Raw genomic sequence first — 24,659 nt, 5'->3', positions numbered from 1 at the left:
TAAGAGAACAGGTTTGCCTAGCTCCATCCAGGAATGAGGCTAGGCTTAGGCATTTGTAACAGCCCTAGCAAAAAACCACTTCCTTTAATGCTACTAATCTTTCACTAGGCCCGACCTCCTTTTTCAGATTAATTTGTTGGGGGCAGAGGGGGGGTGGCAAAGGCAGGGAATGCTCAGTCTGCCTGTGTGCAAGCTAACATACAGAGGCCAGAGAAGGGCACTGGGAGACTGGGAGTCTTCCTCAATCTATCTATCCTTTTAAATGTAGACTTCCCTTCTAGATGTTCCAGGAAGGAAGGAAGGAAGGAAGGAAGGAAGGAAAGAAAGAAAGAAAGATTGATTTAAGAGCCTTTCTTTATCCTAAATTTATAGGTCAGTTTTAGAAAAAAAAATCTATAAACCTGGAAAATAATCAAATCAAAACTAATTTTGGTACAACAAAACTTACAGGTACCTGGTAGTCAAAGTACAGGTCTTTAATCACAACACTCAGCAGGTAGAGGCAGATGGGTGTCCATAGATTTGATATCAACCAGATCTACATAGAGAGTACAAGCCAGCCAAGAATACATAGTAAGACCCTATCTCAAAAACAAAACAACACAATAACAACTTACAGGTGGTCGTCACACTTCTATTTGTATGTTTGTACATTTAACAGAGGGTGCATTCCTTCCTAAATCTACCTGTTCTCAGTGACAGAAGTTCTTAACAATCTGTTAAGGTCTTTTCCTTCCTTCTTTCCTTCCTTCCTTCCTTCCTTCCTTCCTTCTTCCTTCCTTCTTCTAATGAGATTGAAAATTCAGTAGCCCAAGCTGATCTCCCACTTACTAGCTGAGGAAAACCTTGAACTTCTAATTCTCCTGCCTCAACCTCCAGAAATCTGTAGTTATGTCATTCAGGACTGGGGAGTCAGACTTACGGCTCCATGTGTGCTGGCTAACTCTAAGCGACTTCTCCAATCCACACATCTTCCTCTCAGTTCATCTGCTGGTAATTCTGGCTTCAAGAATACTATCACTCTTCTTTCTCTTCATATGTAAAAATGAGGATGAATTAGATAAACTACAGCAGGAAGAGGGTCCAAAATTATAAAAATTCTGACATGAACTCTCTAAGTGAGCTGATTTACTCCTCTCTAAATCGATTTTATTCTCCTTTGTCCTTTAAAACAAAAATGAGATCCAATTCCATTCTACAAGTCTCCCTGCAACCAACTCTAATGTGTTAGGACAATCTGTACTCTGATTCATCTTTGTGTCCTATAAAATGCCATGCCCTCTATCCAGAAATAAACCCTTACATATATGGTCAGGTGATTTCAACAAGAATGCTGAGGCATGCATTGAGACTCAGTTCTGGTTTTTTGGTGGTGGTGGTGGTTTTTGTTTTTGTTTTTGTCCAGAAAATAGTGCTTGAGAAACTGGATCCCTACATGCAAAGAGTAAAGTTAGACCTCAACCTTAGACCATATATTAAAGCCAACTCAAAATGGATCCATGACCTAGATGTAGGACCTAAAACTGTAGAACTCTTAAACAAAAACATAGGAGAGGGTCTCTAAGACACCAAAGGGACAGGGAGCAAAAACTAAGGTAGATTGAACTATAAGTAAACTGTAAACTTTTGTTCTTGATCAAAGTCTATTTATTTATTTATTTTTGCATTTAAAAAAGACCTCCATGTTTGCATACACATACATGGGCTACAATATCGAAAGGAAGGTCAAAGGACAACGTCTCTCCTTCCACCATGTGGATTCTGGGAATGGAATTCAGGTTGTCAGGCTTAGCAGTAAGCACCTTTACCTCCTGAGCCATCTCCCTGACCTATAGACCTTATTTGTGCAAAGACACTATCAACAGAGTACAAAGGTAACACAGAGAAAGAAAGAAAATATTTACAAATCACGTATCTGGAGAAGAACAGATAACTGCAATGTACAGAAGACTCCTAAACTCAAGAACAGGAAAACAACCCAGTTCAATTCATACACAGAATTGGAACAGTTTCTCCAAAGAAGATATCCAAACACCAGTATGCACAGGAAAAGATACTGAAATGCAAACCATCATAGAAATGCCAGTCAAAACTACAATGAGATAGTATTTCCTTATTCTGGCTAGTATTAAAGAAAAAGTAAAAATAACATCAGTAGTCATGGTCCCACAGTTGTACACAAATGTAAATGCCAGCATTCATTGAGTTATACACTTAAGTCTTGTTATTCTGTGATTTTAAAAATGACAAGTGATCTGACATAACACGGGGTAAAGACAGAAGAAAAAGTTAGCAGATGTGATGATCAAATCTTGATCATTAAGCCGGGCTGTGGTGGCGCCCACCTGTAATCCCAGCACCTGGGAGGCAGAGGTGGGCAGATTTCTGAGTTCAAGGCCAGCCTGTTCTACAGAGTGAGTTCCAGGACAGCCAGGGCTACACAGAGAAACCCTGTCTCAAAAAACCAAAACCAAAACCAAAACCAAGAAAAAAAATGTTGATCATTAATTTGATGGAATTTAGAATCTTATGAGAACAAACCTCTACGATATTGAGGGTTTTCCAAAGATATGTAACAGAAGTGGAAAGACCCACATGGCTATGGGGCAGCAGGACTCTAGGGTCTGAGGTTCAGACTGAGCGTAAAGGAGAAAACATGAGTACAGGTATTGCTGTATCTTTGCTTCCGGACTAACCACCATACACTCCTACCAGCATGCCTCCCTGCTATAAGATATAATACCATCAAACTGTGAGCTCAAGTAAATCCTCCCTCTTTTAAGTCCCTTTGGTCAGGTATTTTGTCACAGCGATAAAGATGGTGGCTAACACAGTGAATTGCTACGTGAAGCTGGGAAGGTAGAGTTGCAAAGATCCATATTAAAAAGACTAAAGTTCGCTCTTTGCCCATCTGCTGTGAAGAGCATTCTCGTCAGTCAGACTGTTGGCAGTCCAGAAAATGTTAACATCACTCCGAAGGGGCGCAGAGTCATTGTGACAGCCCCCGGGGGAACTCCATGGAGGGATGTCACTCACATCAATGTAGAGCAGAGTCTCCTTGGAAAGAAGAAGAGACTCTGACAAACTGGCCACTGTCGGAACCATCTGCAGTCATGTTGAGAACATGGTCAGGGTGTTACACTGGGCTTCTGTTATGAGATGAGGTCTGTGTGTGCTCCCCTCCCCCATCAACGTCGTTACTCAGGAAAATGGGTCTTTAGTTGAAATCTGATTTCTTGGGTGAAAGATACATCCGCAGAGTTCGGATGAGGACAGGTGTTGCTTGTTCTGTCTTTTAAGCCCAGAAGGATGAATTAACCCTTGAAGGAAATGATATTGAACTTGTTTCAAATTCAGCAGCTCTGATTCAGCAAGCCATGACAGCTAAAAACAAGGACATCAGAAAGTTTTGGATGGCATCTATGTGTCTGAGAAGGGAACAGTGCAGCAGGCTGACAGGTAAGGCCTAAGGTACCCAGCTCCAGAAACAAGATCCTGGTTACAAGTCAATGTGGGCTCTTTGGGGACAATTAAAGACTTATATATTGAAAAAGAAAAAAGAAAAAAACTAGACTTAATCTTGCTGGTAATGTTGAGAAACATTCAAAGTTTACATAGGAGAAGTATGTGCTCACATTTCTGCTTTGGAAAGTAAATTCCAGGGGACATTGCAAAGTCAGCTTAGAGGGAGAAAATGGAGAATAGGTTTCTCTGATCCAGACAGGATCTCAGTAGCAGCTGCTTAGCCAAAGGGATACTAATTTTATATCCTTCCTTCAAAATAATGAAGGGAAAGGTAATTCAGTTATTGCCTATGGAAAGACTTGATGAGTAATTTTGATTCAAACTTAGTTTTTATTTATGTACAGAATATAACCATATCTTACATTTTTTAACCTTTTGAAAATATGGCATTAAAGTAACCATGGTCCAGCCACAGTCCTAATACTATTTTAGGATGTTGGATTTTGAATCAGTCTTATATTTTCTTCAGGATGAGGCAGACAGACTATGATGTTAGGAGAGCAGCACGAGCTAAATCAGATCTGTAGAGTCAAAACCAAAAGGAACCACTAAGTATGTAGTGGAACAAGGCAGGATCTACGTAAAGGCAAGTCACAAATGTGTCAAAAACAAGGAAGCAAGTGGAAGGTGGAGGGCAGATGATCACAAGCTCCAGGCTGGTCTGGGCTGAATCATGAGTTCCAAACCATCATGGGCTACACAGCAAGACCTTGTCTCAATAAGACCAACCCGAACAAGTGTAAAGCAAAGAGCAAGACAATAAAGGATGGGTGTGTTAAGATGTGCCAGCCAGAGTGTTTGTGTCCCAGCAAAATTCCCATGTTGGAGCTTAATACCCAATGAGACAGTATTAACAGGTAAGGCCTTTTAGTAAATGACTGAATCATGAATTATGATTTTTTTTAAGTTTATGGGGCTTTGTTTGTTTGTTTGTTTTCAAGACGGTCTTTCTCTGTGTATCCCTGGCCATCCTGTAACTAACTCTGTAGATCAGAATGACCTCTGAGATCCACTTGTGTCTTGCACCACCACTGCCTGGCCTGGAATTGTGTCTTTATTAAGAGAAATTAAAGGACACTATCCTAGCCCTTCCTTCATACGAAGATTCAGCAAAAGGAGCTTTGAAGCAGAGATGGCACCTTCAGCACATCACATGGTAGATCTATGAGCAGCTCTCTTGGGGTTCTTGAAGGGGTGACAGCTACAGCAGATGGGGCGTTGCAGATCTGTCTTTGGTGTGGTTTCATAATCCTTTCCACTGTCTTCATTCCCCCACCCCCACCCCAGCCAGGGTGCTCCAGATGCCCACAGTTAAATCCTGAGCCTCTTTCTGTGTCTCACCCATGCACTGTGGCCTTCATCCATGCACGGGTGCCTGCTTGTCTGTCCTGTCTGCCCCGGTCCATGCTCACTCACTCTCTCGCTCTCTCCTGCTCAGATTCTCCCGGCCCTCTTTTCCTCCTCCCTGCTCCTCTCGCAGAGTGCGCCTGTCTGCCTCTGTTGTGTGTCTTGGCTCTTCTTTTCAGTCCAGGCTTCTCAGTCCTTCCCCCCCCCCACCCTCACCCTCCCAACCCTACCTCACTCAGTCCTTTCCTTGTCTTCAGGCTCATTCTTTCTCTCCCTTATCCTCTTATTAGACTGATCTGTTCTAAACAAATGACACACACATCAACTACAACTTTATAGGGGTTCTCCTTACCTGCTTCTCACCCCAGACAGCTATTTTTCATCCTGTTAGCAGTGAATACGCTCCGTAGAGCATTGCTACCTCTCTGAACTCCTCCAAGACTTCCTCTAAGTATTTATTACCATACATGCCAAGAAAAGGACAGGAGACCATAACTTTAAGCCTACTACTGTTACAACAGGATCAAATATTTGAAATCTGGGGCTGTCCTCAAAAATCTAGGACATAATGTTGCTAAAAATTCCACCTATCCAGAATCCAACTCCTAAGCAGATTCACAGGAAGAAACCTGAACACCAAGCTGCCTGGCAGTTTATGTTCTAGATATTGTTCCAATCGAAAGAGAGGACTCCCCTACTCTGTTATACCCCGTCTTGCCATTTATAAACACACTTTGGTCTTGTCTGTACTGAGCGACAGGGAGCTTGCCTGACCTGATAAGGCCTCCTGTTTGTGTTTTGTGTTGTTTTTTCCTTCTGTGAGACTGTTCAGTATGCGTCAATACATGCTCAGAGCCATCCACCCTCCCTTTGCTTCTTCAAAGGGAATGAGTCACCGACTCTGGTTGGATACCGCAGAACTTACCAGCTATCACCTCACTTGATTGTAGTGTGTTATCATTTCTTATTTACAAGTCTCTGTCACTTTGATGATCCTCCTCCATGACCAAAGCCAGATCTTCTTTTTTTTTTTTTTTTTTTTTTTTTTTTTTTTGGTTTTATTGAGACAGGGTTTCTATGTGTGGCCCTGGCTGCCCTGGAACACACTCGGTAGACCAGGCTGTCCTCAGACTTAGAGAGCTCTACCTGCTACTGCCTCCTGAATACTGGATTTAAGGCCCGCACCACCAACCCCTGGCTCAGGTCTTATTTTCACAGCATCTATTACAACACTTGGCCCTCAACAAATATTCTCATAAATGGAGGAATGATAAAGCAAATACTCAAAACTGCCTAGATCTAGGCATTGTTTCAAAATCTTTACAAATATTAGCTTTGTTTAATCCTCATGGTGATCCTGTGAGTTCCTGTCATTTCTACACAGTGAGATCATGTCACTCAGCTGCTAACTGGCCGAAGTCAGAGCTCAACCTAAGTAGCTGGTGTCACAGTGCAGGTTCTGTAGCCACTTACTACAACAATGCCTCCAGTGAACAAGGGAGCAAGCCCAAACAAATCTGGCCCTTCTAAAATATCTTTAATGTTTATTTTTGTTCATGTATCTGTGTCTATGCGAAGTATGCCATGTGTGTGTAAGTGCCCAAGAAGGCCATAAAATGTCACTGGATTCATTGGAGCCAGTGTTCCAGGTGGTTGTGAACCAACCAATGTGGGTACTTAAAACTGCGTCCTCCAGAAGAGGAATACAATCTGGACCACTGAGCCATCTCTGCAGTCCCCTTCCCAAAAGCGTTACAATGGCAATTGTGTATATGGCACCTCCCTTCTGTTCGCCTTCTCCTTTTTTAAGACAGAGTCTCGCCGTGTAGCTCTGGCTGTCCTGGAACTCACTCTGTAGACCAGGCTGGCCTTGAACTCAGAAATCCACCTGTCTCTATCTCCCAAGTGATTAAAGGTGTGTGCTACCAGGCCCCTCACTAGATTTCTTAAGTGTAGTGACTGTGTCTTGCCCATTCTTCAACATGTATGCATAGTATGTGTGTGCATAGATTGTATGTGTGGTGTGGGTGTACATGGTATATGTGGGTATAGTCACTATGTGTGTGAGTACACAGTGTGTGCGTGCATGCATAGTGTGTGTCTGTGCATGGAATATTTGTATGTGCACAGGAGTGCATGTGTGCATTGTCTGTGCATGAATGCACAGTGCATGCATACATGCATGATGTATGCATGCATGTGTAGCACTTGCACCACAGTGAGTGTGTAATCACAGGGCAACCTTTGGGGAGTCAATTCTCTTCCTCGACCTTGCTGAGGCCATCTTTCTGTTGCTGATATGCCAAGCCTGCTGACCCACAAGCTTCTGGGTGACTCTCCTGTCTCTGCCTTCCATTTCTCAGTAGGAATTCTAGGATACAAATTCGTGCCAACACAGCCAAATCTTCGGGGATCTTGCTTGGGCCTTCAGGCTTGTGTGGCAAGTGCTTTTACCCACTGAGCCATCTCACCAGCGCCTGGTGTTTGCTTTTGAGATTTAACCATGTTGATATAGAATTCTGCTCTGTTCATTTTGAAAATTGTCTTAATAGTAGCCTTTTTTGGTGACTAATCCTCTGTATTATTTCTAAACACTGCCAAGTATTCCTGTTAGTCATTTGTAGTAATTATATGAAGTAGGCAGTATCCTAAAGAAAAGGTACAGTTGATGGCCCACTTCTCACCCTAGGGACATTATAACTGTCACAGTCACATGAGTGCTCTGTCTTTTGAAGAACACAGTAAGAGGGTTTTGTTGCCTGGCCAACCACCCTATGCAGTTCTTTGGGGATGAAACTTCATGTTGTGTCGCTGAATGAACATGGTGAGCTATTGTCTCATTTCCTTATACCACTTTTATATGTCATCTCTAATCTGCTGTGATGATAATCCTTTTGAATTGTCTTTGGGACTATTTTGTAATCTCTTTCTCTCTTTATTGTATTTTGTATTCTCCAGTTTTCATTTGCCATTTGAAAAAAAAGAGAACTACGTTTAAGATTAAGTGAATTGTCTGACTATAATAATTATTACATTTATTCATTTATTTTTGTGAGTGCGTGTGTGTGCGCGCGTGTGTGTGTGTGTGTGTGTGTGTGTGTGTGTGTGTGAATGCATGCTATAGTATTTGTATGAAGCTGAGGGATAGTTTTCTGGAGTCAGTTTTTTCTTCACCCATGTAGGTCCCTGGGATTGAACTCAGGTCATCAGGCTTGATGGCAACCTTACCTGTTAATCCAACTTGCCAGCCCTGACTTGGCTGAATTTAGATATTATTTAAGAAATAACTTGGTTAAAACAACAACTCTAAAATATACTATAGAATTTTAGGTGCAATAAATTGTATTGTTCTACTATAACTTTCTTATACTCTGCCATTTTGTCATATATGCAAGAATTTAACACCTTGTTCTAAATAAAAATTAATCAACATCAAAGTTAAGGAATGCAAATGAAAAAAGTTTCAAAATCGAAAGATCATCCGGGCATGGTGGCACCCATCTTTAAATGTGACACTCTGGAGACAGAAGCAGGTCAACCTCTGTGAGTTCCAGACCTGCCAGGGCTACACAGTGAGACTCTGTCTTGAGAAGTTGAAGTGGAGGGAGAGGAGAAGGAAGGAAAGAGAAAGCCAGATTTATTTTTGAGGATCTTATGGGTTGTTTGTCACCCTGCACTATAATTTCCTTTATTCCCACACTGGAGCTCCATGAAAATGGACACATGATATATATTAACAATCTTTCACAAAGAAGTTGCCCATTAGATGTTAAGTGGAGGATGGATGGATGGATGGATGGATGGGTGGATGGGTGGGTGTGTGGGTGGATGGGTGGATGGATGGATGCTTGGATGGATGGGTGGGTGGGTGGGTAGATGGGTGGGTGGGTGGGTGAGTAGATGGATGGATGGGTGGATGAATGGGTGGGTGGATGAATGGATGGGTTAGTGGGTGGGTGGATGGATGAGTGGGTGGGTGGATGGATGGGTGGGTGGGTGGATGGATGGATGGGTGAGTAGGTGGGTGGATGGGTGAGTAGGTAGGTGGATGGATGGGTGGGTGGGTGGGTGGATGGGTGGGTGGGTGGATGGATGGATGGGTAGATGATTGGATGGGTGGGTGGATGGATGGATGAATGGATGGGTGGGTGGATGAATGCATGGGTGAGTGGATGGGTGGATGGATGGGGGGTGGGTGGATAGATGGGTGAGTGGATGGATGGGTGGATGAATAGATGGGTGGGTGAATGGATGCATGGGTGGGTAGATGTATGGGTGGGTGGGTGGGTGGGTGGATGGATGGATGGGTGGGTGGGTGGATGGATAAATGGATGGGTGGGTGGATGAATGGATAGGTGAGTGGATGGATGGGTGGGTGGGTGGGTGGGTGGGTGGATGGGTGGGTGGATGGATGGATTGATGGATGGATGGATAGATGGATGGGTGGATAGGTGGATGGGTGGATGGATAGATGGGTGGATGGGTGGATGAATGGATGGGTTGGTGGATGAATGGATGGGTGAGTGGATGGATGGGTGGGTGGATGGGTGGGTGGATGGATGGATTGATGGATGGATGGATAGATGGATGGATGGATAGATGGATGGGTGGATAGGTGGATGGGTGGATGGATGGAGAGGAGTGTAGCATCACCTAAAATTCTGATATCAAGGCTTCATAAGAGCTGGTGAGGTGGCTCAGCAGGTAAAGACAGTTGTGAAGCCTGATGACCTAAACAAACTCCTTGGAAGCCACATTAAGTTGGAAGGCGAGAAGTGACTCCACAAAGCTGTCCTCTAAGAACATTCATGCATGTCCACACCTATCCAAACACAGCTACACACATGCATAGTAATAATGAATGAAATTAAATATATTTTGCCTGAATTGCCAGTCTGGGGATGGGCAGGACTCGATGGGAGAGGAGGCCATCCATTCCCTTTATCCCTTCCCTCCGCTCCTACTAGAGATGCTTAGAGACTCTCACTGCAGGAGTTGATGGCACGGCAGCAAGCAGTGGGAGTGGGCATAGCCTCATCTTCAGCTGTGTTTTCAGTCTCCTTAGCCTGGCTATAAAATGGAAATTACAACATCTGTATTCCCTTCCTTGCTGTGCCTCTAGCTCCCAGTGTGACCTTGAACATGTCACATCTCATGTCTAAGCATTCATCACTAATGGTGCAGCAGCTGTAGCTTGGCAGGTTTTGTTCTGTAAATGTCTATGGAATAGCAGCAGCGTCTTTGTGTTGGTTTGCCTCCTATGGCCATGATAAACACCATGTCCAAAAGCAGCTTGGGGATAAAAGGGTTTATTTAATTTCACAACTCTCGGGGACAGTCCATCACTGAGGGAAGACGGGGCAGGAACTCAAAGCTGGAAGCTGAGGCAGGAACTGAAACTATGGAGGAGTGCTGCACCCTGCCTTGCTCCTCTTGAGTTTGCCAGTTTGCTTTCTTAAACACTCCCTGAACCACCTAACCAGGGATGACACCGCCCGCAGTGGACTGGGGCCTTTCACATCAATTAAAAATCCCGAAAATGCCCCCACCAACTAATCTGATGAGGGCATTTTCTCAATTGAGATTCCCTCTTCTCAGATGACTCTAGGTGTATCGAGTTGACCAAAAACTAATCAACACAGTCCTCAACCACACAAACATACCAAAACATCATTATCCTAGAGTCACTTTTCTAATAGGGAAGGGAAAAAAGCCCTAGAATTTAGGGTGGTTATATCAGTCTACTCTCTCTCTCTCTCGTTAACTTGAAACATAGCTACAGACTCCATACACCATTTTATAAATTTTACCTTTTGTTATTGTTGATGGTGGAAGTGCTGCTGGGGACAGAGCCTCTCATATATTAGGCAAGGGTTCTATCACTGAGCTATACTTCAGTCTCTAAAAGCTTTAAAATGTTTTAATTGGGAGGACATGCCTATGCTATGGCACGTGTGTGAGGTCAGAGCACAGCCCTGTGGAGTTGGTTCTCTCCTTTCACCTTTATATGTAATGTTCAATTTGCAGCATCAGCCTGGTTGTGGTATTGCGTTCCTGTAATACCAGAACACTGGAGAGACAGGGATGGGAGGAGCTTGGGAACTTGCTTACGAGTCAGTCTAACCAATCAGTGAATTCCAGTTTCTGTGAAGAGACCCTACCTCAAAAAATAAGAAGGTAGAAAATGGCAACTCCTGGCCTCCGCAGGCATGCATGGCCCTCCTCCAACACCCACATGTATATACAGAGACACTCATGCCAACCAAACTGCTGGGTCTGATGATCTGGCTCAGTGGGTAAAAATGCTTTGCTGCCAAAGCGGATGCCCTGAGTTCAATCTCTGGAACCCACTCGATGGGAGAGAGAATCAATTTCTGCAAGTTATCCTCTGATCTACACACATATGCTTCTACATCCATAGGGCAGGGGGTGAAAGGAAAAGAGAGAAACTTAAAAGAATAAAAGATGAAGATAAGAAAAGACAAAACAGAAAAGAAGCTGTCATAAGATATTGTTCATATGTCAAAGTTCTAAAGGATCCCCTTCTTCCCACTCCGTCCCCATCCCCTCCCTCATCATATTATGACAGTGCTGAATCTGTTTAACTGTAAAGCTAAGCCTTAATGACTAACAGGATTTTAATTGCAAAACAAAACATAAATGCCGAGAATCTTTGGCATTTAAAAGCGAGTAGAGTAACGGGAGTTAGGAGGTAGGAGAAGGACAATAAGATGATGGGTGTGTCACCTCAGCACGACAGATGACAGCCAGTCCCTATGGCTTCCAGCAGCTTGCCTTGCATTCGATTCACTTCTGATTTTTTTGAGACAGGGTTACACTGTGCAGCTCCTGCTTCTGTCTTCCTAATACTGGGGTTATTGCCTCCAAACCCAGTCTTCATCATCTCTTTTCATTCTTATCATTAATCTGTGTGTGTGTGTGTGTGTGTGTGTGTGTATGTGTGTGTGTGTGTGTGTATGTGTGTGTGTGTGTATGTGGTACGTGGTGTGTGTGTGTGTATGTGTGTGTGTGTGTGTGTGTGTGTGGTATGTGGTGTGTATGTGTGTGGGGGGGGTGTGGGGGGGGTGTGCATGTATGTGGGATGTGGTGTGGGGGGGGTGGGGGGTGTGCGTGTATGTGGGATGTGTGTGTGTATGTGGAATGTGGTGTGTATGTGTGTGTGTATGTGGGATGTGGTGTGTATGTGTGTGTGTGTATGTGGGATGTGGTGTGTATGTGTGCGTGCGTGCACGCACACGTGCGTGTATACATATGTGTGTGTGTGTGTGTGTGTGTGCGTCTGTGTGTGCACATTTTGCTTTGAGATGGGGTTTCTTTGTGTAGCCCTGGCTATTGTTTTAGAACTCAAATCTATAGTTCAAGCTATCCTCGAACTTATAGAGCCTGCCTCTGCCTCCCAAGTGCAGAGATTAAAGGCATATTCTATCCACACCCAGTTGCATTTTTGGTTTTTAATTTCTTGAATTCAATCATTTATTTTATTGAAAATATATAGAGACATATCCAGTACTATTTTCACTATATGTCAAAACTGTTATTTTCCATGTTAGATTTAAGGATGGAATGTTATCATCTCCTGTTCATATGTGTGTTTATGCACTACTTTAATTTTTATGAGCATTTAACATAATTTTGGAGTGCAAAAAAAAGTTATTTTTTTCTAAAAAATAAGAGAGGGAGTTTTGTTCTGAGGAAGGGTCCTCTCTCGCTTTGACAGGCAGATTCCCTAACAGGTAGCACTTACTTTCACAGAGCCCCAAGGGCTTTTCACCTAGCACCTCCATGGCTCACCACAGCTCTGAAAGACGGAAGGATTATAAAGAGCCCTTTACCCAAAGTCAGAACCTAAGAATGTTAGCATCCAGAAGTGAATTCACTGTAGGCATGGTGGCACGGGCCTATAATCTGGGTATTCAGAAGGCTGAGGTAAGAGGATCAGGAGATCAAGACCAGCCTGGGCTACATGGTAAGCTTGGTTACAAGAGGCCTTGTCTTTTAAAAAAAAAAATATGAACTTAGACCTCTCTGATTCTTCCCACTGAACCACTAAACACTATCTGAAGGCCATCAACTTTGGATTATTCTTTGGATAATTCTATAGAAAATGGGGGATTGGAGGAACCTTCAAAGAACTGAAAGCATCCCTGAAATAAAAATCTTTCCATAAATAAAATTAATCATCTGTAGGGAAGTGAGAGTCCATCTATGAAAGGCTGCCTGTGAAGTCTGGGACACTCACGCTCTAGTCAGGATGACCTGGGACTGATCTCAAAGCTAATCGTAGATCTAAGCGCAACATCACAAGTGAGTGTTCTACACTGTGGATCACATATGGAAATAGAAGGGAGGGGGCTTCCAACCGTCCAGCCCTGAAAAAAAAGAGCCACTAAGGCATCTTTCCAGGCAGTGTCCCAGAGCGAAACTCCTTAGTGAATGCAGACACCTTATTTGGCAAGGTCCAGAGAGCAACCCAGTGCCACACACTAGCACTGCCTCAGTGACTCTGAAAATGAGATTCCTTTTTGGGGCTTTACTACATCTATAAGCCCACTTGTCTGGACTGTCAGAGAGTGAGTCACAGGAATAAGTACTCCAAACATCTTCCCAGGTGACCCGATTGAGCAACCAGGCTGAGAGACAGACAGAGTCTACAGTCCAAACTCACTGGCTGCTCTTTTTTTTTTTTTATTGGCTCACACACACCTTGCTCTCACGCCAGACCGACTGCCATGCCACCTTCTGATTTTTGGCTTCCCAAATGTCACGTGCTCGAGGAAGGAAGAAAATGTACAGGTATTCTGAGGTGAATGTTCCAGTCTGCTCTGCAAATTAGAATGGCTTTGCCAACAATACTTTCATTTTGCAAATTAATAAACAGGCTTCTGGTTTATGAAGCAGTCCTAGTGAGTTTACTAATATAAGAGAGATCTTTTCTGAGAGGTGCGGTGCACAAAATCAAGGTTCTATATCTGCAGACATTGGACCGGGTCTTGGAATGAGTCCAGGTGGACAGCTGACCGTACCCAGGAACACTTTCTTAACCCTACTTGATGCCTTTTTATCATCTCAACAGCCTGACTGTAAGTTCCTTAAAAGCATGTCCTGTCTCCCCCCCCCATTCTTGATCTCCTTCTCCACCCCACCCCCACCCCCACCTCCACTCCTGCCCCCGTTCTTGATCTCACGTTGGCAGTTTTGAAAGCAGGTCCCAGGAAATGTTGGGGTTATAATTTCTGAGTAGCTATCACTCCTTTCTCCTTCAGGTCTTAGCTATGAGCATTATAGAATCTTCCCCTGATTCCTCTTATACCCCCTACACATCACCATCACGGCTGGTAAGTTCCCCTTCTCTGTGATTGTACTACAATTTCTGCTTTCCCTCGTCATGGTCATTATCACAGTCTGCTCAAGTTGCCCACAGTCTGCTCATCGTACCAGACTTGAAACCAGCGGAGGCCAACACTATATCTTGTTTGTCTTCATATTTGTAATGTATAACTAGTGCAATAACTATCTATTTGGCATAACTTATAATTCTCAGTGGCCCATGTCTGAACCTCCTATTTTGTTATTTTTAAAATATTTTTTTAAAAAAAGATTATGTGTACAGATATTTTGCCTGCCTGAGTGTCTATGCACCACGGGTGAGCAGTGCCCATGGAGGGCAGAAGAGACCCTCTGGCTCTCTTGTAAACACCAGTTGTAAACACCAGTTGTGTGGGTTCAGGGAATGGAACAAACCCAGGTTCTCTGCAAAAGCAGCCAGGGTTCTTAACCATGGAGACATCTTTCCTTCTTCCTCCTCCCTATTTTGAGAGACTCCTCATGAAAGAACACCTAACGTAAATGCAGAAACACAAGATGCTTCCCTTGCAGGGAAAACTTGAATGCTCCAAGCAGATGTGTCCATCCAAACTCGAAGTCAGGAGCTTATAGCCCAGAGAAGCAAGGAGCATGGTGAATCCATTCTTATCACCCAATGGGCATAACAGCGGGCCTACATTTCTGAAAATGAGTATCACAGTGGATCCAGAAAGGTCACGGTGTCAGCAGCTATATCAGCAGGGCTTGGGGCTCTTCCTGACTTGACTTTCTCAGCCCAGTCTGTTTTCAGGTTCCCCTGTGAGTCTGTGAAGTCCTTAAGGCTCTTTTTACAGTTCTTCTGGAATAAGCTAGTCATTTTCTGTTGCTTACTACTTTGAACCTTGTTATAGGATGAATTAAACCACCAACCGCAACCCCATCAACGTTCCTATGTTGAAACCCTAACCTCTAGTATCTCAAAATGTGACTTCTTCTGAAGTCTGGGCCTTTCAAGAGCTGATCAAGGACAGGCCTTATGGTATCCGTACACATAAAGAAAATCTGCACATAAAGAGTTGTCCGTCAGGAGCACTCGTTCCCAGATGGGGTTCCATAGAGAGAAGCATCCATACAACCATTTCCAGTGCAGGTAAAAGGCCCAAGGAAAAGCCAAACCTGAGGCTGGAGGGATGGCTCAGCAGTGAAGAGCACTGCCTGCTCTTCCAGAGGACCCAAGTTCAACTCCCAGCACCCACATGGCAGTTCACAATTGTCTGTAACTACAGTCCCAGGAAATCCAACACCCTCCTCTGGCCTCTCTGGATACCAAGCATGCAAGTGATTCACAGACATGGGAAATAACGTTTAAAAATCTAAAACTTAAAAAAAAAAAAAAAAAGGAAAAGAATCCAAACCTGTTGACCACCTTGAGCCTCAAGAACTAGAAGAAAATAAATCCCCGTGGTTCAGACTCTCTGGGCCTGTTGCTATGGAGGTCCAAGGCGACTGACTGCACTTAATGATTCAGTCAGTGGGTAAATAAAGACGTTCCTTCTCACAGAGTAGGGATGGGAACAAAAGCAGCAAGTGAAAGGAGGCAAGAGAAGAAAACAGAGCCAGGGTGTGTGGCTCCTCAGGGTGCTGGGAGAGAGGCAAAGGGAGCAGGAAGAGAACCCGGGGCCTCCCTAAAGCCCCCCTGGAAGTGTTTACAGAGGTCTCAAAATTAAGAGCCTTAGCCCCTTACAGGGGTTATCATGGAGGGATATCATCGATTTTGACAGCAGAGATCGGGGTTCAAAAATCTTACCCTGTCACTTGTTCAATATGTGATTCTAAAACATTTCTTAACTGACTTTCTTTCCTTCTCTTGTTTTTGTTTTGTTTCATGAAGTTTTCCCTGTTGGGGTGGGTAGGTGGTTACAGTGTGCTGGCTGGTTTTATGTCAGCTTGACACAAGCTAAAATTATCTGACAGGAGAAAACCTTGATTGAGAAAATACCCTTCATAATATTAGTTTGTGGATAAGCCTGTAGGGCATTTTCTTAATTAGTGATTGATGGGAACTGGAGAGGGCCCAGCCCACTGTGGGTGGTCACCACAGGCTATGGATTCTCTAAGAAAGCAGGTTCAGCAAGCCATGAGGAGCAAGCAGCACCCTTCACCCCTCCACCACTTCTGCATCAGCTCCTGCCTTCAGGTTGCTGCCCTGTTTGAGTTCCTGCCCTGGCTTCCTTCAGTGATGGACTATGATATGGAAGTGTAAAACAAATAAACCCTTTCTTCCCCCAACTTACTTTTGGTCATGGTATTTCATCACAGTGATAGTAACTCTGACTAAGACATATGATGTGCCTGTGTGTGTGGGTGTATGCGTGCGCACGTATGTGTGTGTGTGTGTATGCATGCACACGTATGTGTGTGTGTGTGTGTGAGAGAGAGAGAGAGAGAGAGTATGTGTATGTGCCTGTGTATATGTGTGTGCCTCTGTGTGTGTGAGAGAGAGAGTGCCTATGTGTGTGAGTATGTATGCCTGTGTGTATGAGTGTGTGTGTGTCTGTGTGTGTATGTATGTGTGTGTGAGAGAGAGAATGAGTGTGTGTGTGAGAGAGTGAGAGAGAGAGAGAGAAAGAGAGAGTATGTATATGTGCCTGTGTATATGTGTGTGCCTCTGTGTGTGTGAGAGAGAGTGCCTGTGTGTGTATGTGTGCCTATGTGTATGAGTGTGTGTGTCTGTGTGTGTATGTATGTGTGTGTGAGAGAGAGTATGAGTGTGTGTGTGTGAGAGAGAGAGAGAACGAGAGAGAGAGAGAAAGAAAGAGAAAGAGTATGTGTATGTGCCTCTGTATGTGTGTGCCTCTGTGTGTATGCATGTGAGAAAGAGAGATACAGTGCCTGTGTGTGTGAGTATGTATGTGTGCCTGTGTGTATGTGTGTGTGGCTGTGCGTGTGAGTATGTATGTATGTGTGTGTGTGTGTGAGAGAGAGAGAGAGTGTCTGTGTGTGTAAGTATGTATGTATGTGTGTGTGTGAGAGAGAGAGAGTATGAGTGTGTGTGTGAGTGTGTGTGTGTATGTGTGAGAGAGAGAGAGTATGAGTGTGTGTGAGTGTGTGTGTGTGTGAGTATGTGTGTGTGTGAGAGAGAGAGTATGAGTGTGTGTGAGTGTGTGTATGTGTGTGTGTTTTGAATGCAGCTGAGCATACGAGTGCACATACCCCGTGTGCACACATCTGGAAGCCATCCTTCTTTGCTGTCTTATTGTCTTTTACTGAACCGGGCTTGCCATTTCATCTGGGCTGGCTGGCTAACAGGCTCCCTTCTCCATGCTCCCCCACCCCTACCACTGGGGTTACAGGCACATGTAGCCATGCCCAGCTGTTTGAGTTGGGTGCTGGGGATTCAAACTCGAGTCTTCATGCTTGCACAGTCCATGTTTTAATCTAATGAGCCATCTCTCCAGCCTCTTCAGAAAGTTTCCTATCTGTAAAACAAAGATAAAAACTAATACTCATTTCATTAAGTAAGATCCTGCCTAGAATCGAATGTCAATTCCTTTTTTCTTAGACTATGGATAGAGGGAGGAGGTGACAACATAGGGACAAGGATAAAGAACTTCTCTGGCCAATGCACAATGCTCAGAGTATGAGGAGGATGGACATGCTCTGGGTGACTGGCTGTGGTGGCAGCAAGCCAGGCTCTAGGCATCAAGTGATCTGACAAGAATCTGATGCAGGAGGCATCATGGTTCCAGGTGATTACTCTGTGCTTAGCTGTATGCAGGCTAGTGGCAGAAGGAACAGGGTCCTCTCCACTCCTGTCCTACGTTAGGATTAGTAGGACATAGGCAGGCTGGCAGTCGTGAGACAAGTGTAGTCACTGGTTTTAGCTGAAAACCAGTGGTAGCAATCAAGTCAGAGTTCACGTGTGACATACCTACAATCAATTCTAATTCATGAACCCAACTGCTATTAGAGGAGAGAATGTCTGCTCCTATGATAGCCTGCATTGGCTCAGACACTGGACAGAGCTGAGCCTTTGATGAAAGTGCATAACATTAATAATAATTATTATTACTATAATTTATCCTTGAGTTCCTTGTACTAGGACTTCCATACAACCGCATTGCAACACCCGGAGGAGTAAACTAAAGTAAAAAAATGTATTAAAAAATAGGAATTGAGAGCGTGTTGTGGTGGTACAGGTCTGTAATCCCAGCACCCAGGAGGTGGAGACAGGAGGATTAAGAGTCCAAGATCAACTTCAGTTACATAATGAATTCTAGACTAGCCTGAGGTACATGAAACCCAGTCTCAAAACAACAGGAAATTGACATCCAGAGAAGTTACAATACTTTTTCCAAAACCATAGTCTTAGGCCAGGTAAATGGCTTAGTTGTGAAGCACTTTCTCTGTAAGCTTTAGGACCAGAATCCAGACCCCATGAACCCATATAAAATTCAAGTGGGCAGGGCAGCTTCCCTGTAGTCCTAATGAGCAGAGCCAGAAACAGGAAATCCTGGAGCAAGCTGGTTAGTCAGACTCGCCGAATGGCCAGCTCTCCGTCCAGCCATATGTAAGGTGGAAAACAATGCAGAAAGACATCTCCACATCCACACACACAGATGTAACCACGCATGGAAGTTCTACACACATATAAACATGCATGTGCGCGCGCGCGCGTGCGTACACACACACACAAATAAGCAAAAACCATGATAATAAAAGGTAAAACCAAATTCCAAAATCTGTTTACTGAAAAAGAGAGTTTAGCTGTTGATAATGAAAAGAAATTGCAAAAAGAAGAAAGAAAGGAAGGAAGAAAAATCTCTAATCTAACCACAGGTCCCTCAAAAGCATAATATATACCTCCTAGGCTTTTCATCAGGGTCCAGCCTCAAACCTTTGATACTTCTACCAGAAACCCATATAACAGAGAGCTGTCCTGGGGAATATTTTCCACAGGAAACATCTGCCTGGATATTTCGAAGGCTGCGAAGTGTCCCACGAGGGAGCGGGGGAGGCAAAGGCCAATCACAAGCATGGCGACCCGTCCAGGTACCAGGTGGACTGGAGCAGAGAAAACACAGGCTTCCTGTCTCCCGCTCCCTCTGGAAGCTTGTCCTGGCTGGTAAAATAAACTCCTTCCAGGACTCGGGTTCCCAGGTTAGTGATCTGGTTTTCTTCTAATAAGATGTGAGCTGCCTCTCGGTAGGGGGAGGGGGAGGGAGGAATTATTGCCAATTACTCAAACTCTGTAGGCGGAGAGTTCAGGCATTTCATGTCTTTACAATTAAGGGACCTCCACTTTATTCGCAGAGTGGGATAGACATTCTTTCTTTGAGTGTTTACAAGAGAATCAATTGAAAAAGATTGTTTAAATCCTTTTTTGTTTAAAGAAACTGACATAATAGAAAGAAAGGATTGAGTCCCTGACAAGAAAAGCCTTTCCCAACTTTTCTTTTGCTCAACTCAACAGCACTTGAAGGTCTCTCAATAAATCAAGTCACTGGCTGAAAGTAGAAAATTGCTACCAGGAAAGAAGCCTTTTTTGTTTTAAAACTGAATGTCTCTGGGTAGAAATTAGCTTATATTTACCCTGTATGTATTATTCAGATTAATTATTCTATTTCTTGCTTGTAGCTGGTTAGAACTGCTCCTCATATCCCAGGCACTGAGCGCCCAGGGCTATGAATCCATCCTGATCCTTGCTCTCCTAGAACTATTAAGCTAAAGGGAAAATAAACCAGCACTCGCAGATAGCATAAAAAGGGGGGGGGGGCAGGGAACGTCCTACAGGGACTGAATGAGCACACAGCGTCAGTCAGTGGGCTCCAAGAAGCTTCTCGGTCTTTTGATAAGGAAAGGAAGCAACCTTCCTACTTAAAGATGGAGGAGAGGTCTCTTGCTGCAGCAATGCGAGTGGGAGCACCAGGAGCACGAGCTCGGAACGAGAATCCACGAGTTGTAAGAAAATGGCAGACAAGCCGGACATGGGGGAAATCGCCAGCGTCGATAAGGCCAAGCTGAAGAAAACCGAGACTCAGAAGAAGAACGCCTTGCCGACCAAAGAGACCACTGACCAGGAAAAGAGAAGTGAAATCCCCTAAAAACCTAGGAAGATTTCCCCCACCTCACCCCACCCCATCATCTCCAGGACCCCCTCGTGATGTAGAGGAATAGCCACCTGCAAGATGCACTGGGAACCCCGATACTCTGAGCCGATGCCACCAGCCAGCGGGTCTCTGAAGGGGACCCCTCCACAAATCGGACTGTCAAATTTCACCCGTTTGCCCTGGGATATTATAGAAAACTATTTGTATGACTGATGAAAATAAAACACACCTTGTGGCAAAAAAAAAAAAAAAAAAGGATAGAGAAGAATTGCCCATTCCTCATCCAAGCCCCTCTTTCCTGAACTCACACAGATTTTTTTTTTAAGCATCCACATATGAGAGAGCATGTGGTATTTGTCCTTCGGTTTCTGATTTATTTCACTTGCTATAACGTCCTCCAGTTGCACCATCTTCTGCAAAAGATAGCATGTCATCTTTTTATATCCAAATAATATCCCACTGTATATATCTACCACATTTTTAATTATCTATTGATTCAGTGACAGACATCTAGATTGATTCTGTATCTTGGCTCTTGTACTAGTACACAACTAACAGTGTGTATATCAGCACCTCTTTGGATATAAGGAAATAAGGTTTTTGTTTATTGAATGAGGAAGTGCAGTATGGTTGAAGCAAGGGTACATTGATTCATACACAAATATAGAAGGAATGAATGAATGTTGGAAAGAGTTGTAATTTCACCTAGTAAACAGGGTTCAATAAGGCCTTCAAGGTGGATTTGGTTGCACATGCCTGTCATCCTAGCACATGAGGATGCGTTAAATGAAAATATTTGAGGCCAGCCAGCCTGGGCTACGTAATGAGATCCTGTCCCCTACACACAACACACACACACACACACACACACACACACACTAAAACAAATCGGCCAGGCACTGGTGTTGCATGCCTTTAATCCCAGCACTCGGGAGGCAGAAACAGGCAAATTTCTGAGTTCAAGGCCAACCTGGGCTACAGAGAGTTCCAGGACAGCCAGGGCTATACAGAGAAACCCTGTCTCAAAAAACAAACAAACAAACAAACAAAAACAAAAAAGAAGAGGAGGAGGAAGAGGAGGAGAAGGAGAAGGAGGAGAAGGAGAAGGAGAAGGAGAAAAGGAGAAGGAGAAGGAGAAGGAGAAGGAGAAGGAGAAGGAGAAGGAGAAGGAGAAGGAGAAGGAGAAGGAGAAGGAGAAGGAGAAGGAGAAGGAGAAGGAGAAGGAGAAGGAGAAGGAGAAGAAGAAGAAGAAGAAGAAGAAGAAGAAGAAGAAGAAGAAGAAGAAGAAGAAGAAGAAGAAGAAGAAGAAGAAGAAGAAAAGAAGAAACAACAACAAAAAAAACCCCAAAGGCCCTCAAAATAAATATCAGCTAAATAAAAGTAGAAAGACCTAAAGGGCTGTCTTAAAAACTCTCAAATCCACCGCAGTGTCTGTTTGAACTCGCTCATGCTTCCTCTATCTCCCTGGCTGTCTTCTACTCTACTCAGCATGTCCTTCCAGTCTGAACTCTCAGACCTCTGTTCTTACAGTCTAGGCCCAGGACTCCCGACTCTGTCCTGCCTTTCTGGGACCCCTGAGACCAGGCAGACAGACCCTGGAGCTGTTGCTTTCCAGATCAAAGCACATCAGTTGGAACTCCAAGCCCCAGGTTTTGAACTCAGACTTTGAAGGACCTCACGGGTCATTTCTTACTCCAGGGAGTTTCAGGTGTCCTAGCCCATAAGCATCTGTTTGCTGCTGGGGCACACACTCCAGAGCTTTGACAAGGAGTGTAAACATTTGACAAGCAATGTGAATGTTGCTGAATCCAGCTTGCATATCTCCTCCAGTGGGCAACCCAAATTCAACTTGTCCAAAGCCAAAGTACTGGACAGTTTGGGTGTTGCAACCACAAAAACCTAAGTTTAACTTTGTACTTGTTAACACGGACTTCGAACAGGTTCCTCTAGCTCTTGAACCTTGGATTTCTCCCTCAGAGACAGGAGGTTTTGGTGTGGGGGAGTGCTGGGATTGCTTGCTTGCTTTAAACAATCCCTCCTGCAGCTGAATGGGGGATGGGCTGAAGGGGAGAAAGCAGAGGCAGTTTAAGAGACTGCTGAATAGAAGTGTTTCCAATTACCGGCAAGCTGGCCTCACAGCACACTCTCCACTGTGACCCCAGAGCCAACCTCATGCTGTTGCCTAGCAACTCACCTGCATCACCCAGGGATCTGAAGCTGGGGCCCCTCCAAGGATGGGGAAATGACCAGTTTAATTACAAAGGCTCAGGGGGATCCTACATCAGCTCATTCCTCAAATCCTGGGCTCCCAACAAGAACCAGGCCCAACTGTAGGTGCTGGTGATTTAGAAATGAATCAAAACCTTCCCCCTTTCCTCGAGAGAGTCCCAGTGTAGTGGGATGGACAGATTTTTTCATTGACTTAAGACATATTTAAGGGCTGGGGATATAACTCAGGGGTACAGCATTTGCCTAGCATGTATTAGGTCCTAGCTTCAGTCCCTAGCATTAGGGGAGTGGGGCAGAAAAGAAAGAAAATACTTCACTGGGGGCTGAGGAAGGTGAACTGAGGAAGGCTTCTGGGAATGCACCACATGCCACACACTGTGTGCTGAACAAACATTTAAAGAGCTATGTACGAGGCAGTGTGATAGGTACACAGGTGACTTGGGAGCACAAAGAACTATGCCCTGTCTGTGGTGAGGGGCCCATGCAAGCCTTCCCAGAAGATGAGATTGTTTCAATCAAGTGGGAGTCTATTGGGAAAGAGAAAGCAGGGCTTTCTGGACATCAGAAACATGGAGAAGGCAGGAAATGAGGCTGAAAGACTGCTTAGAATCTAAACTGTGACGAGCCCAGGATACAGGAATAATAAATTTGTTCTGACTAGCAACGCAAAATATTTCTTTTATTAAGTAACCACTTATTTGGCCTAACCAACAATATGATGCTATTATTATCCCCGTTTTACAGATTAGGAAATAAGAGGCAAAGTGGCATTAATTAACTAGCCAAAAAAAAAAATTCCCACAGAAATTAATGGAACTGTGCTATGTACACAAGCCAGCAATCCCAGTGTGCTTGACCACTGCCCCACCCTACCCAGGCCACTTGGTCACTACATCTCTGATGAGTATTTGAACAAGGGAGTAGCAATTTTATTGGTTTTGTTTCTTTTTTTTTTTTTTTTTTGGACAGGATCTTACTTTGTAGTCCAGGCTACACATGAAGTTGGGGCTAGCCTTATATTTGCAGCAGATCCACTGTCCCTGGATTAGATAATTCCAACCCCAAAATGTGAGTGTGTGTGCACGTGTGTGTGTGTGTGTGTGTGTGTGTGTTTATGTTTGTGCCTGTGTGTATGTGTGCCTATGTGCCTGTGTGTGTGTGTGTGTGTGTGTGTGTATATACACGTCTACCTACACAGTTCACGAACTTTGCTCTTAAAGGTCTCTTGCCTCATCTACCTACTCTTCCCCTCCCATCCGCTTTTCCTCCTGTCGTCCCCAGAGGTGACACCTAATGTGTTTGGCTATGAGCTCTTTTCTTTTCTTTTTTCTTTTCTTTTCTTTTTTTTCTTTCTTTTTTCTTTCTTTCTTTCTTTCTTTCTTTCTTTCTTTCTTTCTTTTTTTTTTTTTTTTGAGACAGGGTTTCTCTGTGTAGCTCTGGCTGTCCTAGAACTCATTTTGTAGACCAGGCTGGCCTCAAACTCAGAAATTCACCTGCCTCTGCCTCCCAAGTGCTGGGATTAAAACCGTGCTTCGCCGCCGCCACCACCCGGCTTGTGAGCTCTTTTCTACTGCACATTCCTTTTGTGTGTCGTGTTACTTGCTCTTCCCATCGCTGTGACAATACCTGACAGAAGAAGCAACTTCAGGAGAGAAAAGTTTTTGGCTCACCATTTTTGAAGGATTGCAGTACACAATGATAGGAAAGGCATGGTAGGTGACACAGGGCACAGAAAAAACAAGCCAGAACCAGAATCTGCTGCAAAGACCTACCTCTAATGACCAGCTTACACATGGTCCTGCAGATAGCATCACAAACCAGGGACCAAGATTTCAAAACCCTAGCATGCTGGGAACAATTCCGATTCAAAGCATGACACATCACATGGGTACTTTGTGTTTCATAAATGATAGCGGGCTGCTAATGTCCACTTTTAGCTCCACACTCTATTTTCCAAGATCTTGCTGCTAGGTATAGCTTTGCACCGGATTGGCAACACACCGTTTATAGAAAGAAAATGTTCTGCGGTGCCTCGGAGAGCAGCCACAACCTCAGTTTGTCTATTAGTTTGTGGTTTGAACTTGGGGAGATACCTTCCTCTATTTGGGGCTCAGCTTCCCCATT

General features: G+C 44.2%; 1 protein-coding gene and 1 pseudogene across 1 annotated transcript; both read left to right on the top strand.

Moving 5' to 3' along the window:
- Nucleotides 1–2,160: 2,160 nt before the first annotated feature.
- Nucleotides 2,161–19,924, top strand: LOC127680332 (60S ribosomal protein L9-like; annotated as a pseudogene).
- A 184-nt stretch (nt 19,925–20,108) lies between these two features.
- LOC127680330 (thymosin beta-10-like) lies at nt 20,109–20,300 on the top strand. Its single transcript, XM_052175820.1, has one exon. It carries the CDS (start codon nt 20,166–20,168, stop codon nt 20,298–20,300), a length of 135 nt encoding a protein of 44 aa, XP_052031780.1. The 5' UTR covers nt 20,109–20,165.
- The last annotated feature ends 4,359 nt before the right edge of the window (nt 20,301–24,659 follow it).

The sequence above is a fragment of the Apodemus sylvaticus genome, chromosome 3, assembly GCF_947179515.1.
Source record: "Apodemus sylvaticus chromosome 3, mApoSyl1.1, whole genome shotgun sequence".
NCBI lineage: Eukaryota > Metazoa > Chordata > Mammalia > Rodentia > Muridae > Apodemus > Apodemus sylvaticus.
Note: the sequence above shows the minus strand (reverse complement) of the source record. Positions and strands in the feature narration are given on the sequence as shown.

Coding starts and splice junctions, on each gene's coding strand:
- LOC127680330 (XM_052175820.1), top strand. CDS start 20,166: ATGGCAGACAAGCCGGACATGGGGGAAATCGCCAGCGTCGATAAGGCC.